Source organism: Sander vitreus, chromosome 15 (genome assembly GCF_031162955.1).
Source record: "Sander vitreus isolate 19-12246 chromosome 15, sanVit1, whole genome shotgun sequence".
Taxonomy (NCBI): Eukaryota; Metazoa; Chordata; class Actinopteri; order Perciformes; family Percidae; genus Sander; species Sander vitreus.
This window is the reverse complement of record NC_135869.1, coordinates 6926637-6952478: the sequence shown is the minus strand read 5'-3', so window position 1 is coordinate 6952478 and position 25842 is coordinate 6926637. Positions and strand designations below refer to the sequence as shown.

General features: G+C 40.5%; 1 protein-coding gene and 1 pseudogene across 1 annotated transcript; both read left to right on the top strand.

Moving 5' to 3' along the window:
• The first annotated feature begins 323 nt into the window (after window positions 1-323).
• On the top strand, window positions 324-1262 carry LOC144529994 (parkin coregulated gene protein homolog pseudogene; annotated as a pseudogene).
• Window positions 1263-5213: 3951 nt separating this feature from the next.
• On the top strand, window positions 5214-20708 carry LOC144529993 (growth hormone secretagogue receptor type 1-like). Its single transcript, XM_078269389.1, has 6 exons — window positions 5214-5349; window positions 6760-6935; window positions 7940-8272; window positions 8342-8792; window positions 12464-12816; window positions 20673-20708. The coding sequence occupies exons 1-6, from the start codon at window positions 5214-5216 to the stop codon at window positions 20706-20708; spliced, it is 1485 nt and encodes a 494-aa protein (XP_078125515.1).
• The last annotated feature ends 5134 nt before the right edge of the window (window positions 20709-25842 follow it).

The following is a 25842-nucleotide window of genomic DNA, read 5'->3' as shown; positions in this document are numbered from 1 at the left end:
GGGATCTGTTGGTCCATTATATACTGTCTATGGGTATGATGCATGGCGGGGTGGCGGAACAAAACCGGCATACGCGCCTGGTGGAATTTCGGGGTTACGGGTGCGATCTAGCATCTTCCGTTTTAAACTCATCAAAGGCAAGTGATGATGTCACCAGCTGCCTTTGATCTGACACGTATGACCTAGTTAGCAACATAAGATCACCATTATGTTACCTTCGTCGGCGATTGATAGCAACATACAACATAATAGAGGATTATCTAATTTCGCATTGCTCTCCATTTTCAGTTTGGATTTGACTGATCATTTTACAAGACAAGACCATGTTGAGGAAGAAGATGGAGCTAAAAACACAAGGCTTCACCATGAAGGCCACTATGAAGAACTACGTGGTGATGGGTCCCCCGGCTGCAGGGGCTTTTCGGGAGCGCCCTTTCAAACCAACTACCTTTCGCAAGTTCTACGACCGCGGATTGTTCCCGACGGCACTGAAGCATGACGCCAAAGGCAACCGCATTAAATGGCAGGTGGAGATCGAGACGCTGGACTACCACCACTACCTGCCTCTTTTCTTTGATGGCTTACGGGAGACTGTTTATCCCTACGAGTTCTTTGCCCGCCAGGGAACACATGACATGCTGGAGCACGGAGGCCCCAAGATCCGCCCCGTCATTCCCCAGCTCATCATGCCGATCAAGAATGCCCTGAACACGAGGAACCGTCAGGTGATCTGCACCACTCTGAAAGTTCTGCAGCATCTGGTGCTGTCTGGAGACATGGTAGGAGAGGCTCTGGTGCCCTACTACAGACAGATCCTCCCCATTTGTAACATCTTCAAGAACATGAACATCAACTCTGGAGATGGCATCGAATACGGCCAGCAGAATAGAGTGAACATTGGTGACCTGATCAAGGAGACTCTGGAGCTGTTTGAGCTCCACGGAGGAGAGCATGCCTACATAAACATAAAGTACATGGTGCCTACCTACGAGTTAATGAGTTCTATCCAGCCAATGGCCACAATGTACTCCAGGCAGGAAGTGGCAAAGAGCAATTCCCTGCATCAGTTTTCCAGAGCAGAGGATAAACCCCTGAAAGCCCGATTCAGAAAGCAGCAGGTAGCGAAAAAACACAATGAGCCTGATGAGTCCTTGCCAAGATTGGGCACTGGGCAGATGACCCTCCTTCCAGCCATTTCCACAGAGGAAGCATCTGCGGGACAAAGCCAGGAGCGCAACAAGCTGCTGCCCAGGAGGCCTTAAATGGCCAAACTAGAGCATTCCTGTTCCACACCCCACTGTTCTACTGTCCCTGTTTCTTTCTCTCTTTTCTCTCCCCCTTCATTTAAATGCCTTCTCATTCTTATCTATTCCCCTTTTCTGAGCACCACCACTGGTGAGCATTGATGCCTCACAGACAGGTTCTGGTTGGCCCAGACCTTTCTGTGTGTTGTTCATGTTCTCTCCATGTTTGGGTTTACCCTGGGTCCTCCGTTTTCCTCTCACACTTTAGAAATATTAGGTTAGGTTAATAGGCAAAAAAATAAAACCCAAAAATAAAAATAAAAAACACAATATGATGCGTTGGACTTTTTATTTAGCACTGCACAAACAATCTGTATTAAATCACACACATATAGGACTTTGCAATGAATGAATACGGGGCGGCCTCAATCTGCCGCAATGCCTAAAAATGGACAGAACCTCTTCTAAACTTTTTTTGAATCAAGGATGTCAAGGAGACATTTACACACCTTAAAATGTCCAAGTAGTGGCCAGCATGAGAACTGCGGTCATATCACTTATCAAGGGTTTTCAACATTTTTTAAGCCAAGGAACCCTTAACTTAGAGAGACTAATCAGGGGTCCCCTAATAAATAAAATATATATATATATACTTTTTTTCAGATTATTATTTGGGATTTTTCCGCCTTTATTTTTTAACAGGACAGCTAGGTGAGAAAGGGGAGAGAGAGGGGGAAGACATGCAGGAAATTGTTACAAGTTTGACTCAAACCCTGGACCTCTGCGTCGAGGCATAAACCTCTCAGTATATGTGCGCCTGCTCTCCACTGAATCAACCCGGCCACACATATATATACTTTTTAGTGCATAGAATACTTATATTAATAATTAATAGTTATTGTTTTTATAGTTATTAATAGTAATTGTTGGCATGATTGTATGAATCATGCTTTAATGTTAAACATACGTACATGTGGCACAGTGAATCATTAACTGTATCTGTGGATACCTTAGTGACTACCTTACCTATAGGCCAGTAAGTCTATCATCAATGGTTTTTGATTTTTTTCCACAAATGGGCTGGTTTATGTTTGCTAATACTATGTTGGATTCATGTTAAGATTTTTAGTTTTTGAAAAAAAAACTTTCAAAAACAACAATTTGGTGGCCCCTCCTGCAGTAACTCTGAGGACCCTCTAGGGGTCCCGGACCCCCTGTTGAAGATCTCTGACTTATCACATATGTCAACCACATATTTGATCAAATTTATAAGATTTTTGCCTTCATGGTGTGGTATATGATTACATGTTGTATTAAGGAACTGAGATTTTCAGAATTCTTTTTTTTTTACTAAAAACATTCATAAGCTGTCTATCACTGTCACAAGATAGCAATTTCAGTGTATAAAACAAATCCACAAATCATGTCACAAATCATCACTTATCTAAACTGCGTTTCTGTTCCGCGTTCTGCGTTTCTGGTCTGCTGACTGGAATTGTAACTTGTACGATTTCACGGGACAAATACAATTGAATGATTGATACTGCAGCATTAGGTTTATGATTTAACAGTAAACAAGGTTAAAGTTCTGAATGTCAACTCTAAAGGTGTTTTACGCCATAGTGGGTAAAATTTCAATTCATGAATTTTATTCAAGCTATTAACCTGGTTCTAGTGATGGAAACGGCAGTTGCGTGGTTAGTTCCCCATTTTAGTCCACAATGAAATATCTGAAAACATAACAAATCGTGGTTGGGTTGCCATGGAATTTTGTGCAGACGTTCCTTGGGTCCTCAGATGATGAATCACAGTGATCCCTGACTGTTCCACTAGCACCATAACAAAGTTATCATTTATAGTTCTAAGTGAAATGTCTTGACAGCTGTTAATGTCAAAATGTCCCTTTTTCATGCATCGTGTAAACTAAAGGCTTGTCCATACGGGAGGCCTCGGAGCCAAATTTTTTAGTTGTCTGTCTTACGTGCGTCTGACGGAACTGATGCGTTTCTGTTTTAATCAATGCAGTCTACACAGGCTGTGCAGAATCGTGGAGCCTCTCGATAGTTCCTGGAAGCAGCACTGTGTTCACTGCCACAGATGCAGCATCAGATTCATGCATCTTGACCGCATTCACCATAATCATGTCCACCACCGCATCTTGCACTTTTTTGCTTTCCTTTACATTGTCCTGCAGTGTGTCCCATTCTTTGACATTTGAAACATAGCAATGGTGCTGGGATAAACTCTCTGACATCATAACTCAAATATCCCATTCTTACTCTCTTGGGAATAACATTTTCAAACTCAAGGGCTACTGATAGGCTATCAGCTTCCACACCCTTTCTTTGCATTTGTAGTCTTTTAGCTTTCCCTGATAGACTGTAAAAATACTGGACGGGGTAGCTGCGTCTGAAAAGTGAAGGCAATGCGGAAGTGCCTTAAGCCCAACTGAGGGCAGACTGGACGCTACAGTGAATCACTACCGTCTCTCGAGGTACAAGTGGTATTACAAAACAGGACTGGTCAAGGCTAGCTGGTTAGCATGCTCATTTCAGTAGATCTCTGCAACACAATACAGATTTATTATTATTACAATACAGAATGCTACCCTCCCCACCCTGGACAGCACTTGTTCAACTTCCTGCCCTCTGGCAGGCGATACAGGTGCCTAAAGAGCCGGACTAACAGACTCAAAAACTTCCCCGTGACCATTAGAACTCTTCCTGTAAATAACCAAACCTTACACACATTAAAAATCTTTTACATGTGAATTGCACTTTGCCATTTCATCTGATCACTGCCGCCCATTCATGTGCAATTCTTAGGTATTTATTTAAATATTATGCCCTGAATGTATGTGATATCTTTGCTTTTATTTTTAACTGTTTTGCACTTTGTTTCTTTCACTGAACAGAAGAGCTCTCAGAATTTCGTTGTATGATGACAATAGTGGATATCTTTCTATACTGTAGACGTATTTAACATACCGTCAAAACTGTTTTACATTCTGTTGATAATGTTACTTACTGTTTTAAACTAAACATCTGGCCTTATCTTACACATTGCACCTTTAAGTGTACAGGATAGTGCAGGCAGTAAAATATGAGATGGAGAGGAAGAGAGAGACAGAGAGAGAGCGAGAGAGAGAGAGGGATAAGAGGGGAGAGTGAGTGAGGGGAGAGATAGATGTGTGTGTGTGTGTGTGTGTGTGTGTGTGTGTGTGTGTGTGTGTGTGTGTGTGTGTGTGTGTGTAAGTCCGGCCAAAGCACAAGTGTGTGATCACAGCAGAGAGATACACCAGGCACTGAAGCTCCTCTCAATTAGTGAGTATATTATTTTCCCTACGTCTCAGTTCGCATGTGTTGTCTGTGAATACAATTGTTTATAGCTGCATACAGTTTTAGGTTTAGATTGTTTTGTGGGTGGGTGCAAAAATGGTGATTTTTAAATTGATGGATGATTGGAGTTTCTGATGCTCAGCTCGCTTCAACAGGAGATGTTGCACAATGCACTCAATGTACCTTTCCAGTATTGGACATCTGGTATTATCTGATTTCAGTTTTTGTTTTCTCTTGGTTTAAGTGATAGAAAATAACAAAAGTAGTTCGGAATTAAATAGCATTTAAATATTTGATATATGGCCCTTAACTGTGTTGATATTAAAGATGGGTTACATATCAGTGCAGCAGTTTGGGGGATTTGGAACTAATACGTAGAGTATACAGTATTACATGCATTTGTATGTTTGATTTCTTGTAAATGCGCACATACATGTTTTTTTCTTTTTGTTCTGGCTAGACAGCACTCTCTCACCCCGACCATCCCCGTCAGTGTTAGCTGTGATTGAGCGCCATAGGAAATCCATCGCTGTGCGTCACCTCTGCACCCTGTAACCTGGGGGACATACAGCTCTCCCCCTGCCGATTTCTTCGCTTTTATTTCTTCCGTCTAACCCCACCCTGCGTCATCATGGATCTCACGGAGTTGGGAGACATGGGTAGTGGCTGTGAAGATGAAAACTGTGGCCTCGCATCTGGATTCCTGGAGGACTGCTCGAACCAAGAGTGCCAGTGGGAGGAACCGATGTTTGGATTGATTGAGTTAGGTGGGTAAAAAAACAATAGAATACTATTGCATAATGTTTAATGGAAGTGTAAAGCTGCATCAGGCAAGATTTTAGAAATAAAATTAAAAGAAAATCACAAAGTGGGGCTGCAACTGATGTAGTGTCCCCTTTGACTTTGATCTTGTTTGAGCGAAGGGAATTTTGATTTCTGGACAGTACAATTCAAAACCCCACCACTAGGTCGTTTTCCTCGTTCGTTTGAAATGAAAGGAATAGTTCAACATTTTAGGAACAATGCTTATTTGCTTTCTTGCCGAGAGTTACATGAGGAGATCGAAACAACCAGGGCTCTGTCGGAAAACAGTGGTTGTGTTGTTTGTTGTTGTATTTTGCCTTTGTTTGATAGTCAGTGTAGAGATAGTCAGGAAATATGTGGCGAGAGAGGGGTATAAAGGGTTCTGTGATGAGGCAGGGAATAATAGGACCCAAATGCAGGGAGAGGCAGGCAGGTAGGAGATGGTTTGAGCTTGAGGTTTAATTTAACAAAAAGCGGCAGTACAGAGACTGGAAAAACACAGGGGAAAAAACACACAGGGAATAACTACTGGAACAAAAGAACGCTGGGAAGATTTCAAAAAACAGGCACAAAACTGACAGGGTGGAAACACGAACTGACCAGAAAAAGAAACAAACTGACGGGCAAAACACAAGGACGCAAAACGGACGCAAACGGATACAAAACAATCTGACACCAGACAAAGGAAACACAGGGGCTAAATAAACTAGGTAACGAGAGGACGCAAGACAGGTGACACCCTGGCTGGGGAACAGGTGGAGCACATCAGACAATCACACAGGTGGGAAAACAAGGGACGTAAAACTAGACATGACAAGACAGAAAACAGACTATCAAAATAAAACAGGAAACAGAACATAAACAGGGAAATGCACAACAGAAAAATACACAACAAAATATACACAGACCACAATACACAACACAGGATACATTTACAAGACAGGGAACAGAAAACTACAGAATAAATATACAAAAACAGGAAACAGCAACAGAAATATACAAACAGGTAACAGAAATGTCCAAAACCACAACAGGTTCGGCACTTAACCCTGCAAAAAAAAAAAAAAAACACAACATGTTGTTTATGAACTTCGGTTGTTGGAAATATAACATGTTAATTACTGAACTTTAGTGGCTGCCATGGATTTTTTTTCTTTTACTCTTTGACGGAGCCAGGCAAGCATATTTCCCAAAAATGTCAAATTGTTCCTTTAAATTAACAAAACAGACTAGCTGTTCTAGTGTAATTCTAAGTGCATGGGACAGTAAAATTCTTAAAAGAAATATTTTTTTCAGTTTCATGGCTGACAATGTGTACAGTCATTAAATACAAATTGATTCTGATAAAACATACCCCATATTTCATATTCTAGTGTGTGTGACTGTCATTTACATTCCACTGATGCTCTTCGGCCTTCTGGGAAATATACTAACAATTCTGGTGGTTTGGCTCCGACCTCACATGAGAAGTTCAACCTACCTCTACCTGAGCAGCATGGCTGTCAGCGATCTGTTGATACTCCTACTGCTGCCTCTGGATCTGTATAAGGTACACACGTACACACACACACATGCACACACACACACACACACACACACACACACACACACACACACACACACAATTGTGTTCTAATAGTGATTTAAACAAGCCCTTGTGTCTTCCCCTCAGGGGAATCCCTGCTGGCAAATTAAGTTTTCTCCTATTACACGTTAAGCATTGTGTCATACCCAGAGTGATCTTAGATCATTTTCATGTAATTTCCTCTGCACAATTGCAATGGAGAATCACATGATATGATTGAGTGAATAAACAATATTCTATGGTTAAAAAATGATTGTTCTTTAGTTCTTCTTTCCGCACCGTTTTCTTGACCGAACCAATCGATAGTGAGTGATTCATTCACCCTTAACATCATTTTCAGTTGAGATGGAAGCTGTGGTAGCAGTTGCCTGGTGCAGTTGACACATATGAGTAATTCTGTAAGTCATTCTGTACAGCTGCGTCAAACTCATACATGCTTGTCGCCATTTTTGTAGTTATTTTTCTGGCTCTGGCAAAGGAAATCAACTTCCCTGTTCCTATTCCCCTCACACAAAAGCTCTGATTGTTCTTCGAAATTCTGAAACTGCTGTCAATGAGCACCAGACCGCTGTGTTGTCATGATAGTGTAGCAGCTAATTGCATTTTTGTAAGTGGAAAGAAGTACCAAAATTGGCACAAATACTCCTTGGGGATTTTTTTTGGGATAAAAAGCCACGCAAAAATCAAGATGGCTGCCATTTAAAAATGTACGTGGCTAATGGGATTTTTTGTACAGAAAAATACACATCTACAACGTGAGACAGGTGCATTGGAGGGAGACAAGCATCTCAAAATTTGCAGACAGTGTGTGGGAGTGTCTTTGCACCTAATGGGATTTTTAAAAATAAATGACCAAAGACATACACACTCAGTCAAATTTTGGTGCTTATTTCTGGATTTCAATTCATTTTGTGGCTTATCTGCTGTACTATGAAGTGGAATAAAAGTGAAAAAAATCTCTGTTCCAGCTGTGGAGGCCCAGACCCTGGCCCTTAGGAGACCTAGCCTGTAAGCTGACAATGTTCCTCTCAGAGTGCTGCACCTTCTGCACCATCCTCCATATCACCTTCCTCTCCCTGGAGAGGTACCTGGCCGTCTGCTGGCCAATCACGGCCAAGACCCTGGTGACGCGGCGCAGAACGAGGGCTCTCATTGGCTGCCTCTGGCTGGGCGCGGCCGTCAGCGCAGCACCGGTGTTGCTCATGGTCGGAGTGGAGGACGTTGGGGGAGAGGAGCTGGCGCTCGGCGGATGGAGGGAGGACGGAGGGTGGACAGGCGGGGAAGGAGAACCGGGAGAACTGGTGACAGGTGGAGGGGAAAGAGGAAGTGGACACGTGGCCTCAATGGATGGAGGATTAGAAGGTATAAAGTTGGGAGAAAAAGAGAAAAAGGGGTGGGATGAAAGGGTTGGGGAGTTAAAATGGTTTGGAGAGAAAGGAGAGAGAGAAGTGGGAGTGGAAGAAGGAGATGAGGGGAAACAAGGAGATGGAGGAAAAATGAAACAAGCAGATGAGGGAGGAGGTGAAGAGGAAGGAGGGATGGAAGTTGGGGGAGAGCGGCAAAATAAAATGAAAGAAGATGAGGGAGGAGGAAGGGAGGAAGGCATCGATGGAGGAGAGATCGACAAGAGAGAGTGCCGCTGCACAGACTACGCAGTCTCTTCCGGCCTGCTGTCGGCCATGATGATACTCTCCAACTTGTACTTCCTGGTACCCCTCTGCATCCTGGGACTGGTCTACAGCCTGATTGGACGGACACTGTGCCTCCGTCCACAAAGCAGCCGCAGAGACCAGAGTCACCGAAACACTGTCAAAATGCTGGGTGAGAAACATGCAGTCACCAACACACACCTTTAGGTATTTGTTACAGTGTAACAAGAACACACAGGAAACAGTGCTATAGACTAGTTTTGTTAAATATTTACATGGAGCACAAGCTTTGACTCAACTAAAAAAGACTGTTACATTTACAACATCTTAATCAGAAAAGCAAACACGCTTCATCCAACAGCTCATTATAGCTATTTGTCTATTTTGTCAAGCCCAAGCAGAAGGATCCTTTAGTAACATCAAATTTGACGCGTTTTCAAAATTTCTATATCCATTTTTTTTCAACTTTTTAACTACCCAATTTTAATTACCCCAGATAACATGGATGATTCCATACAACGCTCTTCGGCAAGTACAATTAATGATTGGATCTTTACTTTGAATTTTGGGTGTTTTATTCAGTTTTATAGCATTTGAAAAAAAAAATTGAAATGGTTTAAAAAAAATATTGTTGAAAATTGTTTATTAGGAGTAACGCCTTGAGATGCAGCATCTCGTTTTGGAGAGGGTCCTTAACAAAAAATTCATATACAGTACAGTATAATCGTAATTAGACACAACAGTTAACAAAACAAAAACAGACACAAAAAAAACATTAAAAAAATCATAATCAGTCAGTCATAATCTAGTTTGAGACAGAGCAAGAATGAAACTGGATATTAGTAATAATATTAGAAGAGGTGTTATCATGGTGTTGTGGAGGGTTATGGACAGGTACAGTTGGTACTGTAATAGGAAGACAGGGAATTTTTAAAGGAGTGAGAGATAGAATGGATCGAATGACTATATTATTCCAATCTGAGGGGGCTTTAAACCTAAAGGCTTTCTTAGCTGTAGCGAAAGATACAGCAGGGACAGGAAAAAAAGTTGTGTAGAGTGTCTCAAATGGTAGTTAGAGGAAAAGGGTACCATAAGCCATTTTAGATAACTAGGGTAATTGAAATGTATACATTTATAAATACAATGCAACCAATGCTGATGTCTTCTTATTGAGGGTGATGGTAGAGCAAGTTTTTCATACATAATACAATGATGAGTTTTGAAAGGACATCCAAGAACAAATCTACAGATTCTGTTGTAAACAACATTGGGAGGGAGAAGATTAGTGCTGGGTGCAACCTGATATACATCAGCATAGTCCATAATTGGTAAGATAAGTTTCTTTCTTTCAACAGTAAGAGAGAAGCATTTTCTGGAGCGGTAGAGAACACCAATACCAAAGTTGATTCTTTTTTAAATATAATCAATATGATACTTAAATGAGAGCTCAGAGTCTTAGTTTTGGAAGTGTATAATACTGTATCATCTGCATAAAGCTGAACACAACATTCAGAGCAAATTGATGGAAGGTCATTACAGTTTTCGCTTTGGTACATTTCTCGAATCATCCTCGACATTTGCAAAACAGTAAGTGCATTTCTCAAAACAATTCGTACAAATAGCAAAACACCATGGATTACCTGCAAAAGCCAGTCTCTTGCTCAAAATCCTTAGTTCATCTCTCAAAAGTAAATATCTGTGTCAATGAACATGTCAGTGCCATCAGAATGACAAGTCCTTGTGTCATTGTGTACGGATAAGACAGTCAAATTGCTTAGTCATGTTGTCAATATAAGTGTACTCTGGAGGGATGTTCTGATGTAAACTATGGCTAAAGTTTTGATGACAATTATTGTAAATTGTAGGTTACATCTTAGTGCATGTGGGAGTTTGATTGCAAGAGACTGGACAAGATTCACATTTACGCTTTTACTGTTTGTACTGTAATTTGTTGACAGACCATGTCATTACGATACAGAAAGGAAAAGATAGCACTGCATAGCACAAAGAAAAAAAAGAAAAAAACGTGAACATAGGACATCTCCTTAGGGAAAACTGTACATGCAGTGCTGTAGGAATTACAGTGCCGTCTTCCTACACCTCCTGACGGTCATTGTAACATTGTGTTGTGCTCCAGCTATATATATACTTGCCAGTTGATGGTTCATGAGATGCACCTTCGTTAGAGAAAGTCAAGATTCACCTGGGAGCAATTTACCAATTCAGGACAGATTTAGAAAAAAAGTCTGTATAGGACAATGCTTGACATATTATGACTTATAACTTGTTCAACCATTTTGCATGTAAAGACTTATGCTTTGAACTAATGCCTAAATGTTGTGGGGTGTGAGACTATTCAACAGAGACACATTATAATACATTTTGATCAACATGACATAAGCAATTGATAATGTAGGAAACAGCAGAGAATTGTACATAATCATTTGCATGGATGTACCAAAGCATTTGCAACTTGTTCAAATAAATGAGAAACTGCTTTTTTGATGTGCACAAGTGAATCAATGATGTGAAGATTGAACAGGTAGTTTTGAGAATTTCAATTCTGATCTGAGAAATGTACCAATACGACTGAGAAAAACTGTAACAAAAATAGAAAAGAAAAGTGGACCAAGAGTTGAACCTTGAGGGTCACCTCGTTGCTGAATTAATATATCGATTTGCATCCTTGTATCATAACACATTATTTTCTGTTATGGAGCTAAGAATTGAACCAGAGTAGTGCATTGCATGACAGACCAGCAGAGAACAGTTTATCTAAGAGCAAGTAGTGATCAACTAAGTCGAACGCTTTTGTCAAATCAATAAAAATTGCACCAGACTGCTATTAGATGTGGAGAAAATATAATTTGTAAGCTTTAATAGTGCAGCAGTTGTGGAGTGATTTGATTGAAAGCCAGATTCCAATTTCGAGTAAACTTTCCAGTCGGTGATTATCCGTCAACATACGTTCCTTTAATGTTAGTCTGAATAATTAATTAAATAATTACTTCTATTTTTACTTGAAAATTAGGTATAATTTCCTATAAATGAGGTTTATTGACCAAAAATTTGAGAAAATAAGTGTAAAACCCAAGTTAATAACTTGATGTTAGTGGTGTCTATACACAGTAGTAAAGAAAAAACTGTTGAAAACGTAAAAAAAAAAAAAATAGCGTCAAAAGTGTCCGAAAAAGGGACAGAAACGTCAGAAAAAGTGTTAAAAACATTGGAAAAAAGCATCAATAAAAGTGTTGATTTTGACATAAAGACTACACTAGGGTTAAACAAAAGAAACCCTGGAATTGGATTAAGATTTACATTTAAATAATCATTATGTGTATATATATATATATATATATATATATATATATATATATATATATATATATATATATAGCTTATTGCATTAACTCTCATTTTTCATTAAATAAAATGGTTGTCATATTCTGCTTTTCTGCTTTAAGGGCCTACTGCTTCTGTGATAGTTACGACAATGCAACTATGCTAAAGTGCATATAAAAATGGGTAGCAGATATTAGACCTCATTTAATACGCTTCATTTAGTAGAGCAAATGTAGTTTTTAAAATTAGATCAAATGACAGGGCAAGGGAAACATCACCATATTACTGAATCCTGTTTTGATCTATTACATGGTAATGTTGATGGACTCATTTAGACTTAAGGTTTTGCAGCTCCAGACAGATTTTTAAATTTTTTTACGGCTAAAATGTCTGTTTTGATAGTAAAGCTATCCTGCGGACCCTGAGGCAGCCTATTAATGGTTCTAATGTCCTAATCCTGTTTTTCTTCCCACCCTGCCCCTGTGTCTTCACCTCCTCCAGGAGTGATTGTCTTGGCTTTTATTCTGTGCTGGCTGCCCTTCCATGTGGGTCGGACTATTTTCTCTCTTTCTCTGGGCTCCGGTTCTGACAGACAGGAAGCATACACGGACACAAACTCACACCCAGACAATAATACTCTCTCTGATGTCAGCATAGACAGAAATATCGACATTCACACTGTCACTGAACCCATCAGCCACTCAGACTTGGACACGCACTTCAAGACTGAAAAGATGACTGCACACGCTCACACAGAAAGAGACAAAATATTTTGTGACATCTGTGCAACGACCAAAGTCCAAATCAACACACCCACTGATGGAGACACACACTTGGCAGACACAGAAACTGATGTAAACTCCAAAAATAACACACCTAATCACACAGCTGCCACCGCACACACACACGCTGTGACACCCACCAACCTGTACAATGATAACACACACAATGACACACGCTTCAACGACACGTACACAAACCCTGACACACACTTGTATTTTTTATACTATCTGTCTCAATATTTCAACCTGGTATCCTCTGTCCTCTTCTACCTTAGCGCTGCCGTCAATCCTTTACTGTACAACCTGATGTCTGCCAGGTATAGACACGCTGTACACAGCCTCATGCACACACACTCTCACACACAGTCTCTCCGCATGCGCACACTCACGACACGGCCCTCCACGACCACTTTATAAGCGCAAATACTGAACGCACAGAAAGTAGACGCACATGCAGCATGCAAAAAAATCAAGCACATTGCCGCCTCTGTTTAAACCTAAACCTCTTGGTAATGGTAAAAAAAAGTTATTATATGAATCACAGCATACTGACATATATAATTAAAGAGAATTATCTATAGATGAAAAGGCCATACACCAACACTGCTGATGTAAAAAGCATCCGAAAATATGCCTACAGTTACTTAAACTTACAAGACCAGTGAGGAATTAACTTGAAACCAACAGCAAGTTCCAATTTTTTATATTACTTGGGCTACCCTCGTATTTATATTTGTGCCTTAAAGCACAGCCGCCATTCGACTTGTCAAACACAGGTGTACTTAAATAATATAATCTCTAAGATTTTCTTTTAAATTAATGTCTCTTACTGTAAGTCACCATCTGTCGATGAATAAGGTAACACAATGCTGAGCCTATGGCCCACTGAAAGCCCTTGCATTTTAAGTGTTACGAACTGGGTGTCTGTGCTGACATTTCCGTTAAAAATCACTGGTGGGGCACAGTTATACCTTTTATTCACCAAAAGTAGCGTGTATATACAGGTTTTTATAAACCGGTAAACTGGTGTAAATCTGCCAAAAATAGGCGTTAGACTGCTTTCGCGTTGTGAGTAGACAAGTATGGCTTTCTGTTTTTTTTGCTGGTGTGTCACATCGATGTCACAAACACGCCGGAAATCAGGGTTAGTAACCAGCGCGGAGGCCGGTGACAATGGCCGGTGGTTGCTTCTTTTTAAATCTGTTATGTATTCAGTCTCTCTTTCAAACCCAGTGCTGACTAAATTGGCTGATTAGGTGGAGATGGGTGGAATATGTTGCCGTGATAACAGAAGTTACTGACAGAGGCAACCCATGTCATAACATTTTGCCAGAAAAGAGTAAAAAATTAGCGTGTCCACCCAGGTGTCATGTTTCCATCACTGCCGATCGGAGCTGAAACTGATAAATACCCATGACTACTGCAGAGTCATTTGTCCCTGGAATGAATGCCGATTGTAACCTTTCCCACTAAAGACAAAAGCCAGATGTCAGTGGGATTTTTGGCCAAAGGGGATGCGTTTTCCTCCCCCCAGCAGTGATTGGTCCGCTAAAGAGGGAAGGCGCAGCTAACGCAATAGACTCGCTCTTCAAATGCAAATTGACTGAAGTGACAGATTTTCTCTATTAAGATAGTCAAAATGTCACTGAAAGTCCAGTAGCTTCGCTACCTTAAAGGACAGGTTTGGTATATCTTAAAGCGTAACTCTCGCCAAAATGCAACTTAGGGTCTTTTTGTGAATGTACCCGACTTTAAACTTTCATTTAAAAGCATATTTAGGACGGAATCGCCACTTTTAAGATTTACAGAATTTTAGTTTTTCAGTCAAATGGCCTTTTGAATGGGAGTGCTAGGGGCACTTTTATGCTAGCCTTAAAATAGCTATTTTTGAAACACTAAGAAGGCTCGACACAACATTAAACTTTGCTCAAAGTATCACCAGGGGCTCTACACCTTAACGAAAGCTTTGACAACATTGTTTGTGTACCCAGAGTTTACTAAAAAGAAAGGTTTTGAACAACTCACCGTAGCTCTTGTTGTTTCCGGCCGCAGCCATTTTATCAGTCAAAAACAAAAGATTTCCGAATGCAACATAACAGAGAGGAGAGTAAATATGGAAAGCTCCTAAAGCTAAGTTCCATATAAATGCATAGATTATTTCTTGTTTTATCGTTATTGAAAAGCAATATTGACCTCGTAGTTGAAAAAGGAGCCTCACATGGAGCCCGTTCATTCGCATTCGGATATCGACTCGTTTTGACTGCCGAGGTGGTAGCGGCCGGAAACAACAAGAGCTACGGTGAGTTGTTCAAAACCTTTCATTTTAGTAAACTCTGGGTACACAAACAATGTTGTCAATGCTTTCGTTAAGGTGTAGAGCCCCTGGTGATACTTCAAGCAAAGTTTCTTGTTGTGTCGAGCCTTCTTAGTGTTTTAAAAATAGTTATTTTGAGGCTAGCATAAAAGTGCCCCTAGCACTCCCATTCAAAAGGCCATTTGACCGAAAATTTGGTAAATCTTAAAAGTGGCGATTGCGTCCTAAATATGCTTTTAAACAAAAGTTTGACTCGGGTACATTCACAAAAAGACCCTAGGATGCATTTTGGCGAGAATTACGCTTTAATGTCACTGTGATCATTCTTTTGGCTGTGAAGCAATAGGGCCTTTTCACAGAACACATTTCGACATGTTACAGTAAAGCACAGGTGTAAATAATAAAATTGATGATGGCTGAATTCAGGGTTTTGCCCCCCTGCCACTCAATAGATTACTATTGTTTTTTTGGGGGGCTAGTGAGTGAAGCAAATCAAGCAGCCACTTGCATATTTTACCAGCATTTGGCTAGTGGCTGGTGTTAATTATAAAGTATCAGTGGAAATGTAGACATTGTCCTTTGATTAATGGCTAGCACTAACTCAGACTGATGAAGCCTCATGTTAGCTTTAGCTGAACTTGAAATTGCATTTTTGCAGAAAGAGGACTGTGGATTTTACCCATCATTTCCTACACAGTAGTTGCTCCAAAAGGGGATCACTTCAATGCCAGTATGAACAGGATGTGAATATTGTCCTAGGATAATAAAAAAAGAAAGAAACCCAGCCAAACGTCACAAATTGCACTTTTTAGCTCAGTGAGAATCATATGTCTTAATGTTTAAAATAGGGCTAACTAACTTTAAGAAAGTCTGTATTTTACAGGTACTTCACACTGTTAAGTACTTAACATTTGGTTGAAGAATGCTTAAAAGCCATCTAATGTGCAGCTGTACAGCTCTGTTCCCCATGCCATAAAGGGTATGTTTTTGTTTTGTTTTTATTGTATCATTTAGTCAAACACGTGCCCTGTAATACCGGAGACCTCCTGCCTTGACATGACGCTGGGCTGCTGCATGGTTCACAGAACAAAATCACCAAGTCATTACCTCATTCTACCATGATGACTAAGTGACTCACATAATTGTTATTGTTAATGGTTTGATATTTCAAATGTCAAAGTATAGAACATGATTTAACGATCTTTGTTGGGCTTCAACACACACACACACACACACACACACACACACACACACACACACACACACACACACACACACACACACACACACACACACACACACACACACACAGAATAGGGCTATCGTTTGATTCATGTAGTTCATAGGGCCTTGATGTGTTTTGATGTAATATGTATTACATTATGTGTTCTGATGTGTCATATACTGATATAAATGTTTTTATTTGAGTTACACTGGAGGTTTCATCATTTCTGTGAAGGAGGTTATGTTTTCACCCATGTTAGTCTTTCTGTGTGTCAGCAGGAAACTCCTCAGAATGGATTTCCTGAAGTTTGTTGGACATATTGGCCCCGGGCTAAGGGACAATTGATTTGATTGTGTCAGTAACCCAGGCCATTTCTGCCATGAGATCAGGTCTTTTTTTAGAATGTATGTACGTACTCATGTATTTATGAAGTACAGACTTGATGACAAACCAAATGAGTATGAGAAATGTTGAAAAAAATCTGCTGTTTACTGAGACGGTATAAAATCATAAATTCAATATGACCTTTTGTATTAAAAATGTTTTCTTTCTAGTTACTCACATGTTGTGTTGTTTGACAATGAACTTATGTTAAGTGACTGCACTGTAAACTTTGTAAAACGCAAGGATCTGCTGTATTTGTTAAATGTTTTGATTGTATTTGACACGAGGCATCCCCTGGGATCAATATCAATATAGTTGTCTGTTATGAATTGTTTCATATAAGATATCTGTTTCTGTTCTTTTTTGGTTATGTTTATTGTAGGCTTTGCTTGAATGTATTTATGTAAACTGTTGGCCAACTTACCAAAAGCTTTGCATTGCCTCATGTCTTTTGTTGCACTTGAACACACTGCAACACTACAGCTGACAGCAAGCAGATTAATGGAGTGTGTGTCAATGTCAATGTTCATTTTATTTGTATGGCACCTTAAAAACAGCATACACATTAAAATAAAGCATGAATAGAAATAAGAATACACAAGACAATCAACAAAAAAAAACTAGATATGCAATATGCATAGATATTCACACCAGGGGCCATGCCAGTGGCATAGGGTGGCCCCTGTAATGAACTCCAAAAAATGCTTTTACACATCTGTTTTGGACAATTTTTGAAATTATATATATATATATATATATATATATAAAAGATTGTGGCTGGTTGGAAATTTACTAGCGAAACTCTGATGTCTGAGCTCAAGTGAATGTAGCAAGAGATGAGGCTCCCCGCCCTACAATCCTAGGCCACTAGGCCAACAATCTGTGATGATGGGTGGGAGATGTTTGATAGAGAGAAGTGCAAAATCAGATATCATAAAATAAGAAACAAACAAACAGCCTTGCCACACGTCTTTGTTAAGGGACTTTGGGAACCATCGTCCTCATCACACAGGGAAAATGGAGTTTTAACCCTTCCCTCTCAGCTTGTTTCTTTTACAATGGGCCTCATGTATTCATTCTCACAGCATCTTTGAACATTGTTATTAATTTCCTGATAGATCTACCTGACACATAGATAGATCACTGGCACAGGCAAACACAGTTAAACAATGTTCAAGTACACACAAGGAAATGTAAACTAGAATTTAGTTTAGCCCGGGCCTTAATACCGCATCAGTGAACTGGTGAAGACTGATGTGTAGAACCAGCATATATACTGCAGGAGCTTGATGAGAGGATGAATCACAGGTGTGCAGGTTGATGAAGTGGAGCGGAATGAAGAACCACAACCAGACAAATACACACAGACAGACAGGGAGTACAAACAGGGGACCAACAGAAAAACCAAGGAACGGGAACACAAGTCTGTGGATTTTGAAAAAAACAATTTATTGATTTCTAATGCTACGTTTTGGCATTTCTATTCAATTCAATTCAATTCATGAACTGACCCTTTAGCAGACCCAGACGGTGTTTGGTGTTTTAAGCCCCCAATGTCATCTTCCAGGCAGCGCTGCATGGAAGGCACTAGGGTTAGGGTTAGGGTTAGGGTTAAGGCTAGGTGCCTTGAAGTCGATGGTTGCAGTGCTGCCTTGAAGTCGACGGTGGGGGCTTAAAACACCATTGAGTGACCCAGATGGAATCTGTGGATGTTTTAACAGTTTTTTAACAGTGATCCATAATGAAATCCTGCAAAATTTGGCGTAATGTTTTTTTTTTTTTGCTTGGGGAGGAGATGTGTTAACATCCTGAGGTGTGTTTTTTTTAATTTATTTTTATCTGAGGAACATTTGTGAAACATTCTGCAGAATTCTGCAGCCACAGACATACTCTGTGTAGCCCTGATCATTAATAATCGTATAACAGTAATTATTACATTTACAGCATACAACACAAAAAAACAAATACAGTAGATATAAAAGAAAACATCTTTTCATGTTCTTTCAGGCTGAATTTTTTGCAAACTGTCATGGATGAGCTGTGAAGCACTGGCCTCAGTTCTGAGCTCAGAGTCATCTCGTCTGAAACAACTGGAACTGAGTAACAACGACCTGCAGGATTTAGGAGTGAAGGTGCTCTCTGGTGGACTGACGAGTCCACAATGAAGACTGGAAACCCTCAGGTCAGAATTCTTGAAATGGTTTCATAAATGATGAAAACGTGGTAAAAATAAGCAAACAAAGACTGGACACTCTCAGGTATGAAGAGCCAGCAGCTGGAAGATGGTTAACAGATCCCAAACACTTTCCCTGTCACTGTGTCACATTAAGGAATACTAATGAAACGTTAAAAATGATGACGCAAATTATTTTTCTAGGGTGGACCCTGGTGGAGTGCACTGGTTGAAATCTGGTCTGAGGAAGTGTGAGTGTATATTTCATTTCATTTAAATTTTAATTTTAAACTGAAAGTTCATGAAGGTGATATGCTTGTTCAAACCTAGGTCATGTGAATTTGGGATTCTGATTGGCTAACGTGGGCTTGAGCTTCTCGTTACACTGCCACCTACAGGTTTGGCATGCTCTTGAAGGCATTGACGGCATATATACACGGGTACATGTAAACGAACACTTTTCTGAAAACTGACAGGTGTGCACAATGTTATTTTTGAAAACGGAAAGGGTGAAATGTCCGTTTATGAAAATAGCCGGCCACGTGTAAACGTAGCATGAGATGTTTGACTAAAGACAGCTGCTTAAAGGGCCCATATAATGCTCATTTTCAGGTTCATACTTGTATTTGGCGTTTCTACTGGAGCATATTTAAAGGTGCCGTAGGTAGGATTGTGAAGATCCAGGACTTAGCCAAAAAATTTGAATATCGACAACTTTTCAGTCACTCCCCCCTTCCTGCTGAAGCCCAAAAGCAGTGATTGACACGCAGTTAGACCCCCCCGGCCCTGATTGGTGCATCTGAACAGGGAGCTGTGGATTTTTGCAAATTGCACTACAGGCTGTACGTGGTGCTAGACGAGCTGTATTTTTTTTTAATTACCTGCTTCATGTAGTTCTACTCGAACATAGGGTCAGTTTCAGCAAATACGACAGAACGTTTGTTTTATAAGTCTTACCTACTGCACCTTTAAATGCTTTAATGTTCAATACTTTATTATTATTATAACACTTTATTTTCAGGTTGAAGGTGGGAAGTTTAGATGGGAATTTATTAGGTAACACATTTTTATCTACCAATAAGAATGATAAAGCTGTCTTTTTTTCCGGTGCAACAGAGCTAAGGCTCAGGAAGATGTCAATCAATCCGTCTAGAAACACCCACACAGTCCTGGGAAGAGGTCCAATCAGCCAGATTAACTGAAAACACTTGTGTCAGTGTTCAGAGCCTTTAACTGCGGTGCAGTCACAGGATGTAATAGATGCTCTCCACCACCACATGGTGCTGTGGTCCAAAGATCTGAAAGGTGCAGTTGAACTTGTCAAGCTCCTCTGATTTTTAAATGTAGGCAAGCCAACAATCAGTTCATGTTTTTAAACTATTAAATACTCATTGTTTGATTGAAACGTTTTCATGTGAGTATTAGTGAACGAATAGGAAAAAAAACTCAACTAATTAGTCTAACTTTTATGAGTAAGACCTGCTTGTAATATTGGGTTATCATTTTCTTTTTTTTGTTTCTGCTTTTTGTACTGCATCATTAGTTAATTAGCACATATAACATAGTTTTAACAACAGATAGTGATGTGATCACTATCACTAGACAATGTAATATGGTAAATCCATTCCAGGTTACATTTTACATACATTTTAAGTAGAAGGACATTATCAATGTTTTCACTGTACTTCTCTGTTGCATATGACTCTGGTTCTTTGTCAATGGCCAATCTTAAAATTGTCATGTAGCTGTGCAGTTCACCTTCATAGAGCTGAAACTGAGGAGACAGCTCTGGCATAAAGTCTGGAAGACTGCATTGTGTTGTGCATTCACAGGTAGTCGCTGATGAAGCATCATGCTTCGCTGTGTGATGCACAGCAGGGATTCAATTGCTTTTTCTTAGCACTTGTGGATGCAGACTATGGGAGAACATACTGGTTAGGCAAACAAGGTTAGGTTTTTTTAAGTCCCACTCCACTCAAAAATATGTTTTTCCTATGTTTATGTCCCCTAAAAAGTCTGATCTTGACTATACTGAATTGTGTTTGTCACTAGAGAGGTGTGTCAAATTCCTCTCCTAAAGGTGGAGAAGTCTGTGACATCTGAGATTCAAGCGTATCCCGGGCAAGTTTACTTAGGTACGGCACCAATCTGCAAACCAATCGCTGTCTAATACGCAAAAGCCAGCAAAGAAAACTGACACCTACAGCGCAGAGTGGACTGTCAGTACAGAGAGCGTCAGCCGTTGCCAGTTACAAGCTTACAAGCTTCAGCAAGTCTCTTAATCTGAGTCTGGGTCTGACTAGATCCAAAATTGCTCAGTGAGAGGGAAAAGGGTAGATGTGCTCCCAGTTACTTTTCAGACTTTTATTTTACTTTTTATGTGGGTAAACCATGTTAAATAAAATATTGATCATAACAGAGTACTTTTATATACCTTAAAATGTGTCTGGAGTGGGACTTGCATGTTTGCAATCAATCTTTGTTTAATTTTGTGACAAGACGTGCCTCACATGGCAGTTTTTAGGAACTATTTGAACGCAGTTAAATCTTGATCTTTTGACAACTTCAGTCACATTTGGTTTGTGGCTGTGCCGACTGTAACTGGGAATGTACATAGTTTGTGTCTCTCTCGCCTTATTTTCAACAACAGTGTTGCTTTGTGCTGTGATATTCTTTTTCATGTCAAGCCTGGGTTCACAGAACAAGTTGATAACCACCATTGTGGTACCCGTTATCTCTGATAAGGGCTTCCATCTTTGTTGAGCCAGCTAAGGAAAAGAAACCCTGGCTCTCTCCAACTTGCTTTGTGTGACACTCCTCTGGTGCTTCAGCTGCATAGATAAGAGATTTATGGAATCAGTTTTTAGATGACCTTTCATGTGTCTAAACCATGTTATCTTCATATCTCCCGATCACCTCCTCATCACTCATTCACCACTCACCCAGCTTCCTCTCTTCCTTGTTGATACAGCTGTGTGCATTTTAAATGTACCTGATACACCCAATCAATCCACTGCCACACACCAGATCATTTCCAAATAAAGAGGTCTTCCATCCTCCTCCAGAGCCTTTGCCAATATGACCCAGTGACTGCAATCAATCAAATGATGCAGGTCTGGACTTTTTTAATTCATTAATAATAATTGTGATGACAGTATGTAGAGCAGATGTTCACCAAACAGTCTTTCACCTGACAGGCATCTGGCTAATAGAAAGGCGATCACTTAGCATGGGGCGAATGAGATACGCTGCAGGGCTGAATCAGGGATCGTGTGTGTGTGTGTGTGTGTGTGTGTGTGTGTGTGTGTGTGTGTGTGTGTGTGTGTTGAGGGAGGCCCAGCTCAATCTCTTTCAGACCTCATAAAAAAACTGGGGGGAAAACTTATACTATGTTTTTTTGCATTCTTGCTGAGAGTTAAATTAGAAGGTTGAATGTTGACAGCACTGTTAAGTTTGTACGGTACATGCTAGGCTTGCTAGCTTAGTTTTATGAACAGGAGGACACAGTTAGCCTGGCTCTAAAGACTCTTTAATTGAGATTTTTTTTTTTTTTTTAAATCACATTGCAGTCCCTCTAAAGCCCACATTTAAACAATGCTTATATAGTATACATTTTGTTGGTTTAAAAGCAGGGTTGGTAACTATTTCCAATATACACTTTGTTGTATATTGTTTCAAATGGTCTTTACACCCTTTCAGCAATAAATAACTTATGGCTTATGAAAATGGAGCGAAAAAGATCCGTCATCTGTAATGTTAGCTGCTGTAATCCTGTAAAAACACCCACGAATCATTGCCTTGCGGTCCACTTGGAAAGAACCAATGAAATGCCTCCTTGCCCCAATGCGCGTACTTTCTACCTCTCTCGTGTACGAGCCTGAGCTCAAAGCGCGTCATTGCCACCAGAGTTACTGCACGTCTACTGGAGAATGAAGCAAAAGCAAAAGTTGCCACTGCCACCATGGTTGCAGTCTTTCTGTTGGACAGATACGTTTTTGTTTTTGGGAAGGGGGGGGTATTTGTTGTTTGCAGAAAATGTCTCATGCGTTGTTGTGTCTGATGATGATGTGGGAGGCCCGAGGGCAGGGGGAGGGGTTAGACGGAGCCCCGAGGAGATGCTACTTTCAAATCTTGCCGGCCTTTTAACCCTGCCTTTAAGCCATACAGAAAGAGTATAAACTACAATTAGCCCATTTACAGCGGGTTATATGCCAGACTATTTCCTGGCCCCGGACGAGTAACTTCCTGGAGTCTCTGCTTGGTTGCCTGGCAAGTGCTCCCAGTGGTTTTTGTACAAAGGGAACAAACAAGATATAAAATGTTAATTAGTGAGCTGGTATGGTGGATTTTGTGATTTTGTTTTTTGTGCGTTTCCACTCTTTGTCTTAAACTGAGCCAACCTGCTGCTGGCGGTAGCTTTGTATTTAGCGTACAGACATGAGAGTGGGATCAGTCTCATCTAATTATCCGCCAGAGAGAAAATAAGTGTCTTTCCCAAAATGTCAAACTATTCCTTCAATGTTTGACAATGGTGAAGTAGTGATTATTGGGCTGATCATACAAAGTACAGCTGAGGTTGAAAGAAACAAATGCAGTTGCTCATCATTTACTCCCAGCCTTTCTCTCTCTCTCTCTTGAACAGTACTGAGTGCAATTAGCAAAAACAAAGCAGCATTAGTGATCCCAAGCTACAGTATTATACAATGGTGGAAATTAGCAGCATGTATCTCCCTGACACAAATCCAATACCTGTCTTTATACATTTCAGTGGACCTAAGCTCGTTTAAAAAGCCAGTGTCTCAAAAGGATTCATCCATGTTTAAATCCAGTCACACATGGATGTCAATTCCCCACATATATACACAATACATCACACACAGACATTAAAATGCCCTCACACAACACACAGCCGTGTCCCTTTCCCTCCTTTTAAGCCCTCAGCAAAACAAAGATCAGCAAATGATTGAGCGATCTAATTACAAAATGGGGGAAAGCATCCAGTTGTATTTACTACCAGTATTCATTACCTGTAGTGGTGCTGCTCAACAGCAGGGATTTCAGCAGAGACCTTTAACATATGGAGCAAATGAATGCAATATGGATATAGAGCTTCTGGGCTAAAAATCTGTGATAACAAGGTTGAGAAAGATACATGTGTGCATGTACATACATAAAGTTCCTTAAGGGAGCAATACAGTAGATGTTTCTGCTGCCATTATTTACCCTGTGAGACAGCTTCCATGGCTTTGCAAGATACTCTGTTTAATGTATTTGTAACTATGAGGGTACATTTCTGAGTAGAGGAAATCAACAGGATGGAAAAACACAAAACCAAGATGTTATTTGCATATAAGGAAACTTAAAGTTACACAATGGCTAGTCTTGCTATGCCAGACCCTCCTCCAAAGCGCGTTGGAGGAGGGTCTGGCTACTCCACACAGCATTCTGGGATGGGAGGAAAACATGCTTTGGTTTATTGGCATTTCTTTGAACCAATCACAATCGTCTTGGGCGGTGCTAAGCAAGCTGCAGTGCCGCTACAAAATAGCCTCGGAAGGAATTTGTTTTGGTGGAACGTGTTCGTTCAAAAGTTGTTTTAGTCGTGCAACAGAAAACTCAGAGTGGACAGATAGTCTAGCTAGCTGTCTGGATTTACCCTGCAGAGATCTGAGGAGCAGTTAACCATAGTCCTCATAAATCGAGCGGGGTTTAAAAAATACAACACAAAGAAAGCACAAGGCAACGGATATCCGGCCTAAATGAGTGAATTCCGGCAGATTTTTCGTCGGCAATGGAGCAATCCCGAAAGTGGAATGTCAAGGATATAGACAACACAATGGCTGACAGCGCCACATGGCCTTCCCCGCCCACCTCCTCACCTGCACCTCATTCCTCATCAGCCATTCTCTCCATATACCGGCCCAGAGCCTTTGTTCCTCTGCTAGTTCGTCATAGTTACAAGTTGCCATGTGCTTTGCAGTTTTGCTTTCAAGCAACCTGAAGCCATACCTGCATGCTTGCCTGCCTACATGTGCCTGTCTGTAAGCCTTTCAATTCCAATAAACCACTGATGTCATTCTGCTGTCTGCATTTGGGTCCTTCCCTTGTTGCCACTCTCACTCACCGTTGTGACAACCTCCTCCCTGGCAACATGAGTACCTAAGTAAACGCAGGGGCAAATTAGTGGAACAAATATTCCTTTCATTGTGGCTGTTTCATAACCCGTGGGCTTCATGTTGGGGTATAAAATGAATCAGTGTAGAAAAACACTAGTACCTACCTAATTGGCTACTAAGCAAACACCAAAGCACTAAATGTGGTCAACAAGGTAAAACAGTAACACTAGAAGCTAGGTTCTTCTCAAATTTGTGGTTTTGATGGCGTTAAGGTACAGTCACATTCGCTTCATGTCCCATTAACTTCTACTGAAGCCTGCATAATGGATGAATTCAAGCATGAGTTTCCTGTCTTGGTGCAATCTCATGGAGGACTCCAGCAGCCCTAGTCATAGTCAGCCAATAGAAACAAGAATGCACTCTTTGGAAATTGAAAAGTCATTATCCGAGCAGGGTACATCACCCTAATAGGTAAAATATCACACAACCAGACCACGAACCACAGCGTGACTCTCCCAGACTGTGATCTCTGTGCTCAGTATTCATTTTATTACCCACATAGAAACCAAGGCATTACATCCTTACTGTTGTTCAGCAGACAAACACGCAGAGTGTCAGGATTTATGCAGGCTTGGACCCAAAAACGAGGAGGCAGCGTAATGTTTCGAAGGTTAATTCTACCCTCTACACTCTATACCAACGACTGTGTTACCTCTGCACCCAACCACCATATCATCAAATTTTCCGATGATACTGCACTGGTAGCTCTGATGAAGGAGGGGGAGGGGGCCGACCTCTATGTGGAAACAGTGAATAATCTGGCAAAGTGGTGTGATTTAAATGCCCTCATCCTCAATACACAGAAAACTGAGGAGATTATCTTCGG

What these genes read in the sequence shown, in the direction of transcription:
- LOC144529993 (XM_078269389.1), top strand. Translation starts at nt 5,214, where the DNA reads ATGGATCTCACGGAGTTGGGAGACATGGGTAGTGGCTGTGAAGATGAA. An exon ending in GTTTGGATTGATTGAGTTAG is followed by an intron (nt 5,350 to 6,759) that starts GTGGGTAAAAAA and finishes TTCATATTCTAG; the next exon opens with TGTGTGTGACTGTCATTTAC. An exon ending in TGGCAGACACAGAAACTGAT is followed by an intron (nt 12,817 to 20,672) that starts GTAAACTCCAAA and finishes GTGCATTCACAG; the next exon opens with GTAGTCGCTGATGAAGCATC.